At 49.9% G+C, this 18,408-nt stretch overlaps 1 protein-coding gene across 2 annotated transcripts in view; it reads right to left on the reverse strand.

Moving 5' to 3' along the window:
- MYLK3 (myosin light chain kinase 3) overlaps nucleotides 1-18,408 on the reverse strand; it is a 56,880-nt gene that overhangs the window by 16,447 nt on the left and 22,025 nt on the right. The window contains exons 2-8 of one of the 2 annotated variants that reach the window (XM_025370880.1): nucleotides 16,418-16,508; nucleotides 14,038-14,470; nucleotides 8,582-9,042; nucleotides 6,919-7,024; nucleotides 6,246-6,339; nucleotides 5,771-5,880; nucleotides 3,987-4,128 (exon numbers count right to left, since the gene is read on the reverse strand). In XM_025370880.1, coding sequence (XP_025226665.1) covers nucleotides 3,987-4,128; nucleotides 5,771-5,880; nucleotides 6,246-6,339; nucleotides 6,919-7,024; nucleotides 8,582-9,042; nucleotides 14,038-14,470; nucleotides 16,418-16,508 — 1,437 coding nt within the window. The remainder of the gene's footprint in view (nucleotides 1-3,986; nucleotides 4,129-5,770; nucleotides 5,881-6,245; nucleotides 6,340-6,918; nucleotides 7,025-8,581; nucleotides 9,043-14,037; nucleotides 14,471-16,417; nucleotides 16,509-18,408) is intronic. The other variant, XM_025370882.1, reaches the window with a different exon arrangement.

Genomic DNA, 18,408 nt, shown 5'->3' on the forward strand with positions numbered 1-18,408 from the left:
CATTTTAAAGTGTGCAATTCATTGATTTTTAGTATATTCACAGAGTTGTGCAATGATATCACTATGTAACTTTGGAACATTTTCATCACTTCAAAAAAAAAAAAAACAAACCCATACCCATCATCAGTCCCTGTCCATTCTCCCCTCACTTCCCATGCCATGGCAATCATTAATGTCCTCTTTCTCTGTAGATTTGCCTATTCTGGACATTTCATATAAACAGAATCATAAAACATATGGCCTTTTGTGTCTGATTTATTTCACTTACCAGAATGTTTTCAAGGTTTATCCATGATGTGTAGCAGGTATCAGCACTTCATTCCTTTTCATGGCTAAATAATATTCCATTGTATGGATTAGACCATATTTTGTTTATCCATTAACTAATAAAATTAATGAACATTTGGGTGGTTTACACTCCTGGCTATTATAAATAATGCTGCTAAAAACATTTGTGTATAAGTTTTTGTGTCAACTTATGTTTTAATTCTCTTAGGGGTATACCTAGGAGTAAAATTGCTGGGTTATATGGTAATTCTATGTTTAGCATTTTTAGGAACTGCCAAACTTTTTAAAAAGTGAATGCACATTTTACAACCCACCAGCAATGTATGAGGGTTCCAATTTTCCCATATCCTAGCTAATGCTTTTTTTTTTTTTTTTTTTTTTTGAGATGGGGTTTCACTCTTGTCACCCAGGCTGGAATGCAGTGAGTGCTTTGATCTCTGCTCACTGCAACCTCTGCCTCCCGGGTTCAAGTGATTCTCCTGCCTCAGCCTCCCAAGTAGCTGGGATTACAGGCATGTGCCACGACACCCAGATAATTTTGTATTTTTAGTAGCGACAGGGCTTCTCCATGTTGGTCAGGCTGGTCTCAAACTCCAGACCTCAGGTGATCCACCTGCTTTGGCCTCAAAACAAACAAACAAACAAACAAACAAACATTTGGTATAATTCACCAGTGAAGCCATATGGGCCTGGACTTTGCTTTGTGGATAGTTTTTGGTTACTAATTCAATCTCTAATTGCTATAGGTCTATTCAGATTTTCTATTTCTTCTTGAGCCAGTTTCACTAGTTGGTGTCTTCCTAGAAATTTGTCCATTTCTTCTAGGTGCTCTGACTTATTGGCATACAATTTTTTATCATATTTCTTTATAATCCTTTTTTATTTCTGTAAGACCAGTAGTAATGTCTCCTCTTTTATTCCTGATTTTAGTCACTTGCATCTTCTCTTTCTCTTGGTTAGTATAGCTAAATATTTGCCAATTTATTGATCTTTCTAAAGAACTAACTTTGGTTTTAATGATTTTCTCTATTTTTTTCTGTTTTTTATGCTCCAATTTTTATTTCCCTCATTCTGATTGCTTTGAGTCAATCAGACTCAAAGAACTTGCTGTTCTTTTTCTAGTGTCTTTTTTCCCCCTTTGAAACAGGGTCCTGCTCTATCGCCCAGGCTGGAGTGCAGTGGCACAATCATACCTCACTATAGCCTCCAACTTCTGGGCTTAAGCAATCCTCCTGCCTCAGCCTCCCAAGTAACTAGGACTACAGACATGGCTAATTAAAAATAATTTTGTTTTTTAAAGACAGGGTCTCACTATGCTGCCCAGGCTAGTCTCAAACTCCTGGCTTCAAGAAATCCTCCTGTCTTGGCCCCCTAAAGTGCTGGGATTACAGACTAATAATATATTTTATTTAACTGGATATATCCAAAATAGTATCATGTCAATAGACTATCAGTACAAAAATACTGATGCGATTGTGTCCATTCTTTTTCATATTGTCTTTGAAATCCATTTGAAATCCAGTGTATATTTTACATCTACAGTGTATCTCAATTCAGACCTTAAGTTTTCATCAGAATTTTTTTTTTTTTGAGACAAGTCTCACTCTGTTTCCCAGGCTGGAGTGCAGTGACACTCACTCACTGCAAGCTCCGCCTCCTGGGTTCACGCCATTCTCCCACCTCAGCCTCCTGAGTAGCTGGGACTACAGGCTCCCGCCACCATGCCCGGCTAATTTTGTTTTTGTATTTTTAGTAGAGACAAGGTTTCACCATGTTAGCCAGGATGGTCTCGATCTCCTGACCTCGTGATTCCCCCACCCCGGCCTCCCAAAGTGCTGGGATTACAGGCGTGAGCCACCGCGCCCAGCCCAGAAATATTTTATCTGTATTTAGATTTCAAGAAATTTAAATTCATATATCCAAATTGTTCCAAACATACTAATAGTTTTCCAATAACTGCATCAAGGGTCAGTTTATTAATTTAAATTAATAAAATGTAAAGTTTGGTTAGTCATACTAGCTACATTTCAAGTGTTTAGTGGCCCCATGTGGCTTGTGGCTATTGTCTTGGACAGCGCAGTTCCAGAGCTCTTTCTCTATATTTAATCCACACAACACCCCAAGAGGTAGGTATTATGTTTCTCTATTTCACAATTGATGAGTTTAAAGAACTTACCCCAAGTCTCACAATCAGAAGGGGCTAAACCCCCACAGCCACTTTAATACAAGTGGCAAGAACAGATATCCTTGTCTTATTCCTGATTTTAAGGAGAAAACATTCAGTCTCCTACTACAAACTATAGTGTTAGCTGAGAGAAACAGCCTCAGCAGCGATCTCCTCTCTGCTGCAGCCACAGGCGGTGCCCCAAAGGCTGGTCCTTGCCCCAGAATCACAGGGCAGGTTCCTGAGCTTTTCCTGGCTGCCCACCCCAGAGCAGCTGGTGCAGGAGGCTTGGGATGAGCTCTAATGAGCAAAAGGGGCCTGAGGCCAATCCCCTCACCCCACCTTACAGTCTGATGTCCACAAGGAAAGACGGTCAGAAGGGGCAATGTGAACCCTCACAGATGCAGCCAACCCACCGGCCTTCTTCTGTGGGGAGCCACCGACATTCACCCCCTTCCTGAAATGAGTTGTAAAGAAACACCCTCCTTTTGGCCCAGAGGAGTGGAAAATCACAGAAACTCCCACCATGTCTCAAGTGATTGCTATCAGCCAGGTACCGTGCCCAGGGTGTTATGTACCTGACACTCCCAGGACACTCCTAGGAGACAAAATAGTGGAATTCAAAAGTGTATTCACTCCATAGAGTATCACACAGCTCTTACAGAGAATGAGGAAAGATGTCTATACTGTATGACTAACAAAAGCAACATTAAAAACAAGATGTGGGCCAGATGTGGTGGCTCATGCCTGTAATCCCAGCACTTTGGGAGGCTAAGGCAGGATTGCCTGAGTCCAGGAGTTTAAGACCAACCTGGGCAACATGGTGAATCTTTCTCTCTATAAAAAATAGAAAAATTAGCCAAGTTTGGTGGCACGCACCTGTAGTCCTAGCTACTTGGGAGACTGAGGATCACTTAAGCCTGGGAGGTCGAGGCTGCAGTGAGCTATGATGGCACCACTGCACTCCAGCCTGGGCAACAGAGAGAGGCCCTGTCTCCAAAAAAAAGAGAGGAGAGAGGAGAGAAGAGAGAGGAGAGAGAGAGAGAGAAAGAGAAAGAAAGTCAGGAAGAAAGAGAGAAAGAGAGAGAGAGGGGAATGCATTGTAGGATCTCCTTTTGTGTGTGTGTGAGTCATGCCAGCTTGCTCACAGAGAAGTCCCCTCAGCAGGGAGGCCTGGTGGGAGGACCTTTCACTGTGTATTTTACACACTATTCTGCTGTCTATATTTGTTACCAAAAGCCTATGTTCCCTTTTGATCTTTTAAAAAAACTAATCTTAAAGGTATTTTTAAAGAAGAAAAGCTCATTGTTTCACTTAATCTTCAAATAATACTTAAAGAGGTACAATTATCCAGATGGAAGAACTACAGCCCCAAGAGGCAGCAAGAGTGGCCTGTCCAGACTCCAGAACTACAAAATGACAGAGAGCCAGGAATGGAAGCTGGGGCTGTCTGTGGACAGAGCTCTCAATGGTGAGAGCACGCCAAGGGCTAGGGCATCAGGGGCCCCTACCGCATGCCCAGGGCAGAACCCACCTTGAGGTCCAGGTGCAGGATGTAGTGCTGGTGCAGGTAATGCACGCCCTCACAGATCTGCCTGGTGAACAGGACCACATCCAGTTCGGTCAGGTGGTACTTCTCATCTGTGATCCGGTCGAAGAGCTCACCCCCGTCCACGCTGCCAGAGCAAAGGGAGAGGCAGGTACCAGCCTGAGCAAGGCTCTTCAGGGCTTATCCACTGTCATCACGGGGCCAAAAGAGGCCAGCCTGGGTAGGCCCACTGTCACACCTCATGGGTCACAGGGCTGCTGCCATTGCCATTGGGTTTTTTGCATGTTTTGTTTTTAGACAGAGTCTCACCCTGTCGCCCAGGCTGGAGTGCAGTGGCGTAATCTCTGCTCACTGCAACCTCCGTCTCCTGGGTTCAAGTGATTCTCCTGCCTCAGCCTTCTGAGAAGTTGGGATTATAGGTGCTCACCACCACACTCAGCTAATTTTTGTATTTTTTAATAGAAACAGGGTTTCACCGTGTTGGTCAGGCTTGTCTTGAACTCCTGATCTCAGGTGATCTGCTCACCTCAGCCTCCCAAAGTGCTGGGATTACAGGCATGAGTCACCATACCAGGCCTGCCACTGGGGTTTTACTGGGACCTTTGCTCCAGTCCACTCCCAGCAAAGATTAGGGGTGGTAAAAAGGAAGTGATAGGTCAAAGGGAAGAGGGGATGGCCATCAGTGTTGATGATCCAGGCACACTCTAGATGGTCCTGACCAGGGCCGCGAACTCATTCGCCTATGGAGGCCAACTCAGACCTTTGTGGCATAAGCCTAAATGGACCAATGAGGCCATCCGTGAAGCAAACATGTTCTGAAGACACACAGTCTTTCACTTATTTTTTGTTTTTCCACTTTCGATAAGGACATGACATGACAAACGCTTTATTCTCTTCAGCTCCACCCGGAAGGAAAACAGCAACACAAATGCAAATATGAATGGCCTCTGAGTCCTTGGCCTCAGCACTGGGGCGGTTGGGAGTGCTGGGGATTGTGGCAGAGGAAGCCTGGTCACCCTGTCTACAAACGGCAGTCCCTGGGAGCTCCCACACATCATTTCCACTTGGAAAGGCAGGCCCGGCATTTACAACATCTTTTACGTTTTCGAGAAAAGCCAGATATCTAGGTTTTAATGTGAAGATCCTAATTTCCAATGGTTAACAACGAATCCCACATTACTAAAAATAGGCAGAGTGTGGTGGCTCACACTTGTAATGCCAGCATTTTGGGAAGCTGAGGCAGGAGGATTGCTTGAGTTCAGGAGTTCAAGACCAGCCTGGGCAACATAGCAAGGCCTCATCTCTACAAAAATTTTTAAAATTAGCTGGGCATGGTGGCACATGCCTGTGGTCACAGCTTCATGGAAGGCTGAGGTGGGAGGATCACTGGAGTCTGGAAGTTCAAGGCTGCAGTGAGCTGTGATCACACCACTGCGCTCCAGCCTGGGCCACAGAGTAAGACTTTGTCTCTAAAAAAAAATTTCAATTTAATTTTCAAAAAATTACTAAAAATAGTATAGGCCAATCAACATACGTACACCTGCAGGTCAAATCAGGCTCACTGGCCACTGGTTTGTGAGGAAGTTGCTTTGTCCTCCACATTCCATATTGGAGGTCAAATAGCCAAGCCAGAGAAGACAGGATGACACGACCCTGGACATGCCAGGAAGGGGAAAGGACAGAGAGGGCTTTGCCTTGAATTAAGGCTCTAAGCCCTAGCGCTGAGCCCTGGCTTGGGCCGAGGCAGCCGCCCCGCCTCTGATACTCACTACTCCATGACGAGGGTGCAGCTGTGCTTGCTCTCGAAGGCATCATAGAGCTGGATCAGGTTCACGTGGCTGAGCTGGTTCATGATGTTGATCTCGTTCTTCACATCCTCCTTAGGGGAACCAGAGGACAGAGGGATTTCCAAGCGAATGAGTCAGGAAGAGGAGCCAGCTGACCTCCCAAGACAGACACAGAACTCCTCATCCTTCCTCAGTTTCCTATTCTCACACCAGGTCTCCCTGACTCAACACCCAAACCAGATTCTACAACACAAAGGGCCTGAGTGTGACCCACTCATCTCACAGACAGGAAACCTAAGGCCCAACAAGGACAGGAGAGCTGACTGGAGGGTGGGAATCCTGGAAAAGAGCAGGAATAAGTAGTGTTTCCAGCACAGCATGGGAGCCTGGGGGCCCTGAGGGAAGGAAAGGAATCCTGAGGCTAGCCATAGGGACCTGGCCCAGGCAGATGCCTCACCCGGTCCTTGGCGCTCTTCACTTTGATGATCTTGGCAGCCAGTGGGAGGCCTGTGGACTTCTCTGTGCACCTGTGGACCTGGCCAAACCGGCCCCTGCAGAGACACAGCCACACGGCAGGCTGAGAGCCCAGAGGCTCATCCCACACCCATCCCCGGACTTCTGGGTCCAACTCCTCCACACACGGGTCATGTGGACCATCCTACATCCCAGAGTGCAGCCTGTCATCACCCCAAAACCCTGCTGACTATCCTGAAACCTGCAAAGCAACTCTTCACCCCGCACCACCCAGGCCATCCTGCACCCCAGGGAACATCCCCTCACCCCACACCACCTGGGCTATCCACCCTAAAGAAGCTTCTCCTCACCCCACCCCATGTTGGCTCTCTGGCCACCTCCAGGCTGTGCCTCCCATACCCATAGGGTGCCTGCCCTCCCGAGCCTCCCCTCCCCGACGCCACGTGGGCTCTCCTGTCCTCTCAGGCTATTCTCTTTCCCCCACTCTGTGGGCCATCATGCACCCCACACCGTACGGGATGTCCCCCCCCCCAGCCTGGGCTCCATTAGCTCGAGAGAGTCATCCTGCGGCACCCACCCCAGTTCTCCAGGTGGTCTCGACCCCACCCCGTGACTCCTGCTCTGAGCCCCCCCCACCAAGGCAGATGCCCACCTACCCTCCCAAGACTTCGTGCTGGCACACCTCGTAATCTGCCGAGATGGAGGTCTCCTTGACGCTCACTACCCGGTGTTCAAAAGGAGCTGGCGGGGCCGGACTGTCATCTGCTCAGGAGGCAATAGGAACCCGTGAGCCTCCTCTGTGCAGCCCACACCTCTCGGTCACCTATGCCAGACCCACTTAGCTTCCCTTGGTCCACCAGGCCCTACGGCCAACCCTGGTATTTGAAACCTTTTCTCCAAACCATCTCGGTAGAGCCATCCATTCGGCAGAGAAGGGAGCTGAGTGTCAGAGAGGTGAGGTGACCACCGAGGTCACACAGGGAGCCCGTGACAGACGACACTCAAACCCGGGTCTCCCAGCACCCAGGACAGTGCCCTTGGCAAGGCTGAGAAGTTCTATCCAGTCTGTTCATGATGTCTAGAAGGCGATCCTAGTGGATCTGTGTGGCCCGCAGGAAACAGAGGGCCCACGTGGACAAGGTGATGGGGCAGTTAGTGACGCCACTATTTTTAAAGGGCCTGTAAAGTCGGGGCTGTGGAAACTCGCGCGGGTATTATGAGAGGGAGGCAGCTGGAGAAATAAACATCCACCCTCTCTCCTCTCGCCCTCCATCTCCTGCCAGCTGAGCCCAACCAGAAGCTCAGCATGACAGCCCGTGATGGAGCCAGGGAGCAGGCCCCAGGGCACAGGACTGGGGAGGGGGTCGACAGGGTATCTGTCTGCAAGGGAAATAGAGGACAGCCAGCACTTGGAAAGGTTTGTTTGCTTGTTTGTTTTTTAATGGTTTAGGGTTGTTTTATTTTAATCTTGTCCTTCAGAGGTGATATGAATACCTAGAAATCTTACAGGAAATAGACTAAATGAATAAAACAGAATCTAGAACACACAGCAAGTGCAGTGGTGTGAACCGGTTGTGCACCAAGGGCTGGAAGGAAGTCGGCTCGGCTGGCGTTTGTTTGTTCAGGGCTCGCCATGGGAGCACTCTGTCTGCTCTCCGACTACCGGGAACTCTGAGAGCGGTCCGTGGACAATTCTCAGACCAAGAGGGTGTGACCCTAGGGCTGGAGGGGTTGAGGGCTTTTAGGTCACAAGAACACACCCTGGGTCACTAGCCTGGGTGGGTGGGAATGGCTGACAGTGGTCACATACTCCAATTCATGTCTTCGCTTTTTAACAGAAGCCTTCTCTCTCTCTCTCCAAAATGAGACTCATGGAGGCAAGCGCAGGCAGGCAGGTGGTGGTAAGAAACCTCCCCAGTGGCCAGCCACAGCGGCTCATGCCTGCAATCCCAAAGCTCTGGGAGGCCGAGGCTGGAGGATCACTTGAACCCAGGTCAAGCCTGCAGGGAACTATGATCGTGCCACTGGACTCCAGCCTGGGCAACAGAGCAAGACCCTGTCTCCAAAAAAGGGAAATGTACCCAGGAGGGCCACACATGTCCCCTCTCCCTTACCCCTGCAGCCAGCCCAAGTTCAGGCCCCACATCTCTGTGCCTTGGTCTCCAGCCCCAGGACGTACCTGGAGATGTTCCCGACTCTTGGACGCTCCCAGACTCATATGATCTACCCCTGGAAGTTTCAGGAAGACTCCCCAGGAGTAGGGGCTCTAAACTCCCTCCCCTCAGGGCTCATGTCTAACCAGCCAACAGCCCCACTTACCCAGAACCACGCTGCCAGCCTCGACGCCTGGGGGCATCCTCCTTACTGCTTCGGCTCTCCCTGGAGCCCTGGCTGCACAGTCCTGCTCAGGCTCAGGGTTTCCTGCTCCGGGGCCTTTGCCCTGCTGCAGGCCCAGGGCCCCAACTGCGTGGTCATCGTCGTCCCTCCTGGCCAAGCTTGGTCTCGTGCTAGGCTCGACCCCAGCCCTTTGATCCTCCTCTGACTTCGCTCCCCTGGGGCTGCTGCTCTCCTGCAGTGGGGAGAGCTCTCTGGCTCCTTCAGGGGTCTGTTCTCTGGGCTCCGTCCCAGGGGCTTGGAGGCAGCGCCCAGTCCCAGGTGGGCCCTGCTCGCCTGGCTGGGCAGCTGCTGGAGCCTCTGTGGCGGGGCTGGGTCCAAGGCTGCCCCTGCGTGTCACCAGCATCTCCCCAGGAGTATCCATCTCTTGCATGTGGATGGAGATCCTGGGGCAGAGAGAAACACGGTGCTGAGGTTAGAGGCAAGGACTCCGGAGTCAGAACAGATGTGGGTTCCAATGCCCACTGCTGCCATCATTGACAATGGCCCTGAGGCCCTGCTAGACAGGACACCAGGGCAGGAGCTGGCTTCAGTGGCAGTTGGTGCCATCAGCTCTCAGGATCCCACTGGATGAGGGTCCCGGGAAGCTTGACGGTGGACAGGGGTGAGGACCATACACCCCCAAGAACCTGTTTCTGCCCCAGGAGAACTGAGGCCTGTAGGAGGTAGGCCCAGGTCCCTCTACCTTCCCCGGGCCCTGTTCCCCTTTCACTTAAATGAAGAGAAGGAGAAACCAAGTCAAACGTCACACTGGAAGCCCCAGTTCAGAAGTATTTGTTTAAAATCAGTCAATTTCAGTTGGGCACAGTGGCTCACACCTGTAATCCCAGTACTTTGGGAGGCCAACATGGGAGGATCCCTTGAGGCCAGGAGTTTGAGACCAGCCTGGGCAACATAGCAAGACTCCATCTTTACAAAAAATAATTTTAAAAAACTTAGCCAGGAGTGGTGGTCCCAGATACTCAGGCTGAGGGAGGAGGATTGCTTAAACCCAGGAGATGGAGGCTACAGTGAGCTATGATCATACCACTGCACTCCAGCCTGGGCAACAGAGTGAGAGAACCTGTCTCAAAAAATAAAATAAAATAAAATAAAATATCAGGCAATTCTCATAAAAGACTAGACTTTCTGTTCATCTTGAACAAACAGAAGAGCTAGCTGTGCTGGGCCCACGTGCCCACGTGGTTGAAGAACAGCCTTCCACCTCAGCACAGGCCCTGCACACCCTGGCGATGCCCCAGCTCACTTCACTCATTTTCACTACCCAGGCCTTGCAATACTAAGGTTTGTGAGCCCAGTTGGAGGTGGGACAGGCCCTCTGAACCCCGACCTCCAGAAGGAAAGACCCTGATCCTGCCAGTCACGTCACCCGGGAATCCAGACCCTCCCTCTCTGAGTCTCCCCAACTCTGGCTGCCTCTCGGTGGGGCTTCTTTTTGCTGGGCCACAGTCCCACAGCATGGGGTCTATGTGTGTTGGGGGGTGAGGGTGACAGTGTCTGGCGGGGACTGAGTCTCAGCAGGGATGCAGGTGGCCTTGATTCTGGGCTTAGCTCTGCCAGCAGGTTGCTGGACAGCTTTGGATAAGTCTGGCCTCAGTTCCCTCTTTTGTCATCAGGGACAGTGACACCTTACAGATGTACCAAGAGTCAACCAAGAGAGGAAGGCACAAATGCAGGGGTTCGAAAGGCCTAAAATGGTGCAACTGCTGTGGAAAACTGGAGGCTCTTCAGAAATTAAAAGTAGGATTACCGTATGTTTCAGCAACTCCACTTCTGGGTATATATCCGAGAGAATCCAAAGCAGGGTCTCCAAGAGACATCTGTACCCTCATAACGGTAGCAGCATTATCCACAACAGTCAAAAGGTGGAAGCAACCCAAAGGCCCAGTGACAGATAATGCACAGGTGGTGTCTGCGTTATATAGCACAGAATACTATTCAGTCTTAGAAAAGAGGGACGTTCTGACACGTGCTACAGCACTGATGGACCCTGAGGACACTGTGCTCAGTGAAATGAGCCAGGCACAAAAAGACAAATCCTGTGGCCAGGTGTGGTGGCTCACATCTGTAATCCCAGCGCTTTGGGAGGCCAAGGAGGATGGATCACCTGAGGTCAGGAGTTTGATACCAGACTGGCCAACATGAAGAAAGCCCATCTCTACTAAAAATACAAAAATTAGCCGGGTGCTGTGGCACATGCCTGTAGTCCCAGCTACTTGGGAGGCTGAGGCAGGAGAATCGCGAATCGCTTGAACCCGGGAGGTGGAGTTTGCGGTGAGCTGAGATCACGCCACTGCACTCCAGCCTGGGTGACAGAGTGAGACTCTATCTCAAAAAAAAAAAAAGACAAATCCCGTATGATTCCACTGATATGAGGACCCTCAAAAATCTGTGTCTCAGATTCACAGAGACAGAAAGTACAATGGTGGCTGTCAAGGGCTAGGAGCAGGAGATATTATTTAGTGGATGATGAATCTCAGTTTTGCTAGATGAAAACGTCCTGGAGATCTGTCTCACAACAACGTGAATATACTTAACACTACTGTGTACACTTTTAAAAGGTTAAGATGGGGCTGGGCACTGTGGCTCACACTTGTAATCCCAGCAGTTTGGGAGGCTGAGGCAGGAAGATCACTTGAGGCCAGGAGTTCGAGACCAGCCTGAGCAACATAGTGGAATCCGTCTCTACAAAAAAAAAAAAAAATTAACCAGCCATGGTGGGACATGCCTGTAATCCCAGCTACACTGAAGGCTGAGGCGGGAGGATCTCTTGAGCCCGAGAAGTGGAGGCTGAAGTGAGCTGAGATAGCACCACTGCACTCCAGCCCCGGTGACAGAGTGACACCCTGTCTCAAAAAAAAGGAGGGGGGCGCTAAGATGTTAAATTTTACATTATGTGGTTTTTATCCCTATTTATTTATTTATTTATTTGTGACAAAGTCTCACTCTTGTCCCCCAGGCTGGAGTACAATGGCACGATCTCGGCTCACTGCAACCTCTGCCTCCCAGGTTCAAGCGATTTTCCTGCCTTAGCCTCCTGCGTAGCTAGGATTACAGGCACCTGCCACCATGCCCAGCTAATTTGTGTATTTTTAGTAGAGACAGGGTTTCACCATGTTGGGCAGGCTGATCTTGAACTCTTGACCTCAGGTGATCTGTCCACCTCGGCCTCCCAACGTTCTGGGATTACAAGTGTGAGCCACTGTGCCTGGCCAGTTTTTATCCCAATTTTTAAAAAGAAAACAGTGAAGGCTTTCTCCAGCAGCTGAAGGCCCCGTCCCCGTTTCTCAGTGGCTGGACCTCTCTGATACACCTGTCCCTAGGTGCGTGTGACTCATTGGATGAGAGGTAGAAATCCTTCCATCACTGTGCCTTGGGACTGGGCATGGTTCAGTAATGATAGGTAGGAGGGGAAGTGTGGCATCCACGCCAAGCCACTCCAAATCTAACTCAGGCCTCCTGCCAGACCAAGGGACACAGGAAACTGCTGCTAGTCAACAGTCAGCTGAGAAGGCCAGCAATCATGATTTCCCTTTGGGTCTTCACTTCCAGGGCCATTGAGTGAAGCCCCTAAAGGCACTTCCAAGCAGCTCCTGCCACTTTGAGTACCCAAAGCTGTCCACCTGCCGGGTGGCAGACCCATGCAGGCAGTGCTGACCAGTTCCAGCTCAGTGCCTCAGTAGGCATGGCCTCAGGATCCTCTGGGTTTGTTTGTTGTTGTTGTTTGTCTGAAATAGGGTCTCACTTTGTCTCCCAGGCCGCAGTGCAATGGTGTGATCATAACTAGCTAGAGCCTCAACCTCCTGGGCTCAAGTGATCCTCCCACCTCAACCTCCCCAGTAGCATGCATGGATTACAGGTGCCCGCCATCATGCCCATGGCAGCCCAGCTAATTTTTGTAGAGATGGGGTCTTGCTTTGTTGCCCAGGCTGGCCTCAAGCTCCTGGGCTCAAGCGATCCTCCCGCCTCGGCCTCTCACAGTGCTGGGATCAAGGCGTGAGCCACAGCGCCTGGCAGGATCCTCTGCACAGGCGATCACGACCCATCAGAGCTGATACTTCCAACCTATTTTCCTCAAAATGCACCCAGGTCGGAGGTGAGGAAGGGCAGATAGTGATCTCCTCACTTCCTGAGGCTGCTGCAGGTCTGCTGGGCCTGAATTCAGCCAAGGGTTGAACCTGAGATAGAGAACTTTTGAGGCCCATAACAACTTCATAGACAGTTCACCCGCAGCCCCAGATTCCACATTTAGTGTCCTGGTTCCAATCCCGGGATGCCTGCCAGGAACCCCTTCCTCCAGCCTGTGAGGCCCCCTGGGAGGCTCCCATTTCCTCCTAGAACCAAGTCTGACAAATGATCTGGGCTTCTCTGCCTGTCACCACAGCAAACACAGACACCAGATCCACTCCCTGAGCCAGGCCTGGGTTCTCCATGACAGGTCAGGGCCACCCTTGGCAGGCACAGAATATGCTAGGAAACACCAGGTCCCTCCGAGAAAAGCCCGGGGGCACAGCACCCTTCAGCAGGGCCGCCCTGGGGACCAGGACATGCTGGGGACGGCATGGGAGTCTGCAGGTTCTTCACTCTGCTACACACGTCTGCCAGAGCAGGTCCTCAGGCTGCGTTCTAGGGCCAAGACAGCTGCCACGACTCCGACTCCGCCTCCAGGGCCTCGGCATGAGCCTCCCGAAAGCCCCTGGGGCTGACTCAGCCTGCACCCGTCTCACATTCCTGAGGTTCCTGTCCTTCTTGCCTCACCGTATTATTTAGAACTTAATTAAATGTCGACTTGAGGAAGCAGGATGGTGCAGTGATTGGGGCACAGGTTTCGGAATCCGGTAACGCGGATTCAGATCCCAACTCTATGAATTCCTAGCTGTGGGGCCCTGGGCACTTGGAGCCTAAGTATTCTCATCAATGAAATGGGGATGACAACCACATTCATCTCCTGCGGACGGCTTGAGAATAAAAGGGGAAGCCGGTGAAATGCCCAGCCAATGGCTAGCCCGGGGCAGGTGCTCCGTGAGCCCCATCTTTTAGCTACTGTTAGTACTGATCTTAGAGCTAGTGATTCTCAACCCTGCTCTCCATTAGAACCACCTGGGGAGCATATAAAAAAAATCTAATTCCTGAAACTCACTCCAGACCAATTCAATCCACATCTCCAGGCATCTTTATTTTCCAAACTACCCCCAGGTACTTCTAGTGGGCAGCCGGTGAGCAGCGGCACTCTAAGCTCCCAGAGGCCCAGGCCTCCTTCCCATTCCCCTTGCAAGAACAGCCCAGGAACATGGATGCAGTGGATGCTGCCCACAGCCGAGCTCCAGCGAGGCGCCGCAGTCCATCCCCTCCCTCGCCCAGCCTGGAAGAGCTCCCCTTACCTTGGAGGTGTTTCTCCACCACTGTGGGCTGCCCTGGCCCGGGATGGCAGCCCTGGAGGCCCTGGGCACTGGGGGCCAGGCCCTGGAGTCAACCTCGTGCCTTCCTCTAAGGGCCAAGGGTCAGGCCTGCTGGATGATGCTCCTTGTCCTGCACCTGGTGCAACCTCCAGGCTCGGGGAGACCACATTGACCCTGCCGGGTGCTGGAGCCAATTCCAGGCCAGTCCTGGGGCTCTCGCTGGGTGTCTCAGGAGGCTTGGCTTCCACCTTTGTGGGCAGGGGCAGGTGGCCAGGGAATGCCTGGGCTGGGCCAGGAACACCATCTCCCTGGCCTGGTGAGGCCCATGCCTGGGTGGGGTCAGCTCCCAGCCCCGAAGCTCTGATGGGGGGCAGCCTCTCCACTGTCCCCTCCAGCACGTCCACCTTCTGGCTCTCTACAGGAAAACAGGCAGGACAAAAACGCACTCCCATGTGGAGGAGTCTGCCGCAAAGATACTGCGAGGAATCTGTACAAGGCCATTCAGTGCTCAGGTTTACAACAGCCAAAGACTGGAAACAACCCAAATGAAAGGGGCTGGTTGACTAAACCATGAAGCATCCAACAAGGAGTGTGGCACAGTCGTGAAAAAGAAGAAATTAATATCTCTATGGAAGCCTGGGCAACACAGTGAAAGCTTGTCTCTACTAAAAATAAAAATTTTTAAATGAGTTGGGCATGGTCGCACATGCCTGCAATCTGAGCTACTTTGGAGGCTGAGGCAGGAGGATTGATTGAGCACAGTAGATAGAGGTTGCAGTGAGCCATGTTCACGCCACTTGCACTCCAGCCTGGGCAACAGAGTGAGATCTTGTCTCAAAAAAACCATCTTTAAGCGCAACTATGGAGTGATCTCTGGATATACTGTAAGTGAAAGAAAGCCAGGTGGAGAACGGTGTGTCTGGGGTCCTGTTTCTCTAAGAAGGCAGCATGTGTGAGCGTGCATGTGTGCACGTGTGCACATAACCACTGACCATGTTGTCTAGGTAGACTAGACCTCAAGGGAAAGAAAAGACAAAAGCTTTTTAAATGGTTACTTACATATCAGGGGAGGAAGCGGGGTGCAGAGAACAAAGGTAGAAGATAGACTTCTCTTTTATTTATTTATTTTTTTGAGACAGAGTCTTGCTCTTGTCACCCAGGCTAGAGTGCAGTAGCGTGATCTCGGCTCACTGCAGCCTCTACCTCCCTGGTTCAAGCGATTCTCCTGCCTCAGCCTCCCAAGTAGCTGGGATTACAGGCACATGTCACCATGCTTGCTAATTTTTGTATTTTTAGTAGAAACAGTGTTTCACCATGTTGGCCAGTCTGGTCTCAAACTCCTAACCTCAGGTGATCCGCCCACCTAAGCCTCCCAAAGTGCTGGGATTACAGGTGTGAGCCACCGTGCCCGGCCTCTTATTTTTAAGCAAAAAAAAAAAAAAAAAAATTCATAGTGATGGAGTCTCACTATGTTGCCCAGGCTCGTCTCAAACTCCTGGGCTCAAGTGATACTCCTGCCTTGGCCTCCCAAATTGCTGGGATTACAGGAAGGAACCATTGCATCTGGCCTCTAGACTTCTCTTAATACACACTGTTTTGTCTATTTGACTTTGGAACCATGTAAATATCATGCAAAATTATACAAGAAAATTAAAGGTTAACAAAGTAATCCATAAACATTTAAAGCATTTGAGTACCAAGTTGGTGGCATCGCCTGCACAGAAAGGTACTACAGCTGGCCCTTGAGCAACACAGGTTTGAACTGCGTAAGTTCACTTAGATGCAGATTTTCTTCCTCCTCTGCCACCAAGACAGTGAAACAAACCTCTCACCTTCCCTGTCCTCGTCAGCCTACTCAATGTGAAAATGACAAGAATGAAGACCCACTTCCACGGAATGAATAGGGAATATATTTTATCTTCCTTGTGATAATCATAATAACATTTTCTTTTCTCTAGCTTACTCTATTGTAAGAATACCATATTTAACACATAAAACATTACGAGCATGTGTTAATCGCTTATTTATGTTATCAGCAAGACTTTCAGTCAACAGAAGGCTATCAGTAGTTACATTTTGGAAAAGTCAAAAATTATACTTGAATTTTCAACTGTGCAGAAAGTCAGTTCCCCAACCCCGAGTTGTTCAAGGGTCAACCGTATTCCAAGTGGTTTTGAAACATAGCAATTGACTATGTGTCTCTGGTGGGATATATATGACAAAAAAACCCTGCAAAAACAAACAAACAAAAAGAAGCTTTGACAGTTGCCCAGGAATCATACTGTGGGCCATGTCATTGGGGACTTTATTCTGAAGCTGTTGTGTCTGCAATGTCAGATAAAGCAAATGGGGTCCCACTCACCTTCCCCAGGCTCCCTGGCATCAGACTGCACCCCACTGGCGCTCAGCACATGCTTTGGTTTTGCTCCTTCTTCTTCCACTTGCTCTTTGTTCTAAAATAACAACCATAAAAAAATGTCATCATTATCATCAATATTGCCTTTCAGGCCACAGACATTTGCTGAGCACCTCCCGCGTGCTTAAGGTAAGGGCATTTAGGTTATTTCAAACAGTATCACAGTAACATTGGAGGGTAGACACTGCAGTTACCACTTTAGAGAGAAGGACACTGAGGCCTTCCCAATGTCATAAAATTTAAAAGAGGAGGCACCCAGCTTCACACCAAGAACCACTTCCTTTCCAGGGCTTCACCATATTCCCCATAAGGGATGAACCCAGCTCCTGATACAGGGTTCAAAATAGGCTGGACCCCAAAGGACTTAAGACTAGAGATGGAAAATAATCATTTAAATATATATATGTGTGTGTGTGTGTGTGTGTGTGTGTGTGTATATATATATATATATTTTTTTTTTTTTTTTTTGAGACAAGGTCTTGCTCTGTCATCCAGGCTGCAATGCAGAGGCACAATCTCAGCTCACTGCAACCTCTGCCTCCCAGGTTCAAAAGACCCTCCCAGCTCAGCCTCCCGAGTAGCTGGGATTACAGGCATGCATCACCATGCCCGGCTAATTTTTGTATTTTTAGTAGAGACAGGGTTTCACCATGTTGGCCAGGCTTGTCTCGAGCTCCCGGACTTAAGCTACCCTCCCCCCTAGGCCTCCCAAAGTGCTGGGATTACAGGTGTGAGCTACCATGCCTGGCCAGAGATGAAAAATAATCTTAATATGCCAACCCAGATCAATTGATCATGGCTACTACAGCATTGGTTTCGGCTGAATTCTGAAGTCAAATCCCTGCTTGGGGGAAACAGTGCCAAGGTCAATTAGTAATGTGTGCCTGGGAGCTGGGTTGGGGGATCCCATGGCCACCTCTTTACAGTGTAGCAGTGTAGCCAGGGGCATGGACTCTGGAGCCAGCCATGCTGGGTTTGAACCCCACCTTCACCACTTGGTCAAGATCCTTAAATTCTCTGCATCTCACTTTCCTCATCTGTAAAATGGGGATAATCACATTATCGGCCTTGTAGAGTCAGTGGGAAGATTTGGGAGTAATGTGCAAATGTCCTAGAAGTGTGCCCAGCACATAGTGGGTGCTCAATAGCTCTGCTGATTTTGTCCTGCCAGGAACCAAGAGCTATCAATGTTAAATGAGCCCAGTGTAAGGACACTGACCCAGAGAAGCTCTCAGCAGCTTTTCCTTAAATCCAAATGGTCCACACCAGACCAGTGTCTGGCCTGCCCATGCTTTCACCCATAAAACAGCCCAGAGCCCTCAGTATGCTCAGCTAGTCCATACTTAAGCAAGTATTTCCAGATGGTCTGACCTCTTGCTGGGTCCTCATGCAAGAGCACGGTGCTTCTGGGGTTTGCACCCTTTGATGAAGTCCCTAAGATGAATTCTGGCACATGTTACAGCAGCAGTGCCAGCCACAGCCCAGAGCCTTGCTTGCCCCCGAGGTGTAAAGCACTCACCAGTCTTGGGGCTTCTGTGGCCAAGGCAAGAGAAGCCCCTGTATCAGTGAGTGCCTTACGCCTGGGGGCCCAGCCAGGGCCTTCCCCTGCCTTGCCACAGAAGCCCTTAATTAGAAGCCCAGAGGCCAAAAACAGCTCAGGACATATTTTGTTGGGCTTGGGTTTTTTTTTTTTTTTTTTTTTTGAGACAGGGTCTCGCTCTGTTTTCCAGGCTGGAGTGCAGTGTTTGGATCCCAGTTCACTGCAGCCTCAACCTTCCAGGATTAAGTGATCCAGTGATCCTCTCACCTCAGCCTCACGAGCAGCTGGGACTACAGGCACGTGCTGCCACCTCCAGCTAATTGTTGGTTGACGTTGTTTTATAGAGACAAGGTACTCACTTTGTTACCCAGGTTGAAATTTTTCAATTTGTTCCCAA

This window comes from Theropithecus gelada, chromosome 20 (genome assembly GCF_003255815.1).
Source record: "Theropithecus gelada isolate Dixy chromosome 20, Tgel_1.0, whole genome shotgun sequence".
NCBI lineage: Eukaryota > Metazoa > Chordata > Mammalia > Primates > Cercopithecidae > Theropithecus > Theropithecus gelada.